Source organism: Seriola dumerili, unplaced genomic scaffold (assembly GCF_002260705.1).
Source record: "Seriola dumerili isolate Sdu_G_001 unplaced genomic scaffold, Sdu_1.0 BDQW01000230.1, whole genome shotgun sequence".
NCBI classification, from domain to species: Eukaryota; Metazoa; Chordata; class Actinopteri; order Carangiformes; family Carangidae; genus Seriola; species Seriola dumerili.
In genome coordinates this window covers 555193-556551 of record NW_019174485.1, presented here as the reverse complement: position 1 = coordinate 556551, position 1359 = coordinate 555193, and the positions used below count along the sequence as shown (strand labels likewise).

The following is a 1359-nucleotide window of genomic DNA, read 5'->3' as shown; positions in this document are numbered from 1 at the left end:
GGAGGGAGGTGACTCATCTTCTTTTTGTCTCATAGCAGGATCTTGACCCCTCCCTGTGGAGACTGGGCACCCTGGGTGACCCCTCTTGGAGGAGCTGGTCCAAACTCTAAGCGCTTCACTAAACTGGAAGACAAGACGTAGTGCTTAAACACTCATGAACAAACCTTAAATTATCAAGTCCAAATGCTTATTGTTCCCAATATTTGTTGACTCGTACAGTCAAGTGGCCTGAGATGACTCAGTTCATATTCTGGCAGCACTAGTATGCAGATTTTGTAGTTTATGTCATGAAATCAACATCCACCACACTGCTGGATCGTGGATACAGAGGAACTGAACAACTGGATTTGGTTATTTATGTAAACATTTAACATTTCTTAATTGTTTATTCAAAGATTCCTGTATTTTTCAACCAGGGTCTTATTCTCATAATTTGTTTTACAGAATTACATCTTATGAGCAAACATGCACAATTGTACCTATGGTTAAGCACAAAATACAAGTTAGATATTCCTTAACCAGAAAACCTGACTTCTATGTAGTTATTGATAGAACAACATAAACATTAGTTTCTCCAGTGGCCACACTTTGGATTTTGCTGCTGTCTTTTTCCTCACCTGTCGTACTGAGGAGGGGGGCTCATGCTGGTAGTTTGAATCTCAGGCGCTGCTTCTAAGCCTGAAGGACTACCAGAACCAGCTGGAAGTGCCGGCCTACTAACAGACGTGTCGTACACAAAGTCTCGACAGGATGCCAACTTGGACTCCAGATTCTGGTAGGGATTTTGAAAAATATCATCAGTCAGCTCATACATGCAAAACCCAAACCTGTAATCATACTATTCCATTAAAGCACAGTTCTGTGAGGATAAATTCACTTGGAGCTACAAAAGTATTATTATTAAATGTCTTACTCCAACTTTTCTCAGCAGCTCCCCTACAATGTTGAGTGCAGATATTCTAGCAGACGTAGTGAGGGGAGTCCCTGTTAGACCATCACCTAAAACAAACCCAATGTGAACACGTAAACACACCGTATGTTAATACAAAGTTGGTATATCTACTAGAGTAAATACAGGGGTAAAATTGAATCTATTCACCTCGCCGGATGCTGGAAGCAGGGGGTGTGACAAATGAGCTGAGAGGTTTGGAGGGCGTGACAGGGAAGGATGGGTTACCAGCCGAGGGACACGGCAGATCTGCTCGATCTGTGTCTTTGCCCAGGCTGCTGGATGGACGTCTTTCCTTCTGACGCACAGCCAGCTCCTGGCGAAGATCTGCCACAAACAGAGAAACATACAGATATACCTGTGAGTCAGCTTTTCATTAATGACCAAGATTCCAGTGCCACGTGTTTAAA

At 43.0% G+C, this 1359-nt stretch overlaps 1 protein-coding gene across 2 annotated transcripts in view; it reads right to left on the bottom strand.

Annotated features, from left to right (window-relative positions):
* Positions 1–16: 16 nt before the first annotated feature.
* Positions 17–1359, bottom strand: part of nde1 (nudE neurodevelopment protein 1) — a 6677-nt gene continuing 5334 nt past the window's right edge. For both annotated transcript variants that reach the window (XM_022755589.1, XM_022755590.1), the window contains exon 9: positions 17–123. In XM_022755589.1, the coding sequence (XP_022611310.1) occupies positions 30–123 (94 nt within the window). In that variant the 3' untranslated portion in view covers positions 17–29. The remainder of the gene's footprint in view (positions 124–1359) is intronic.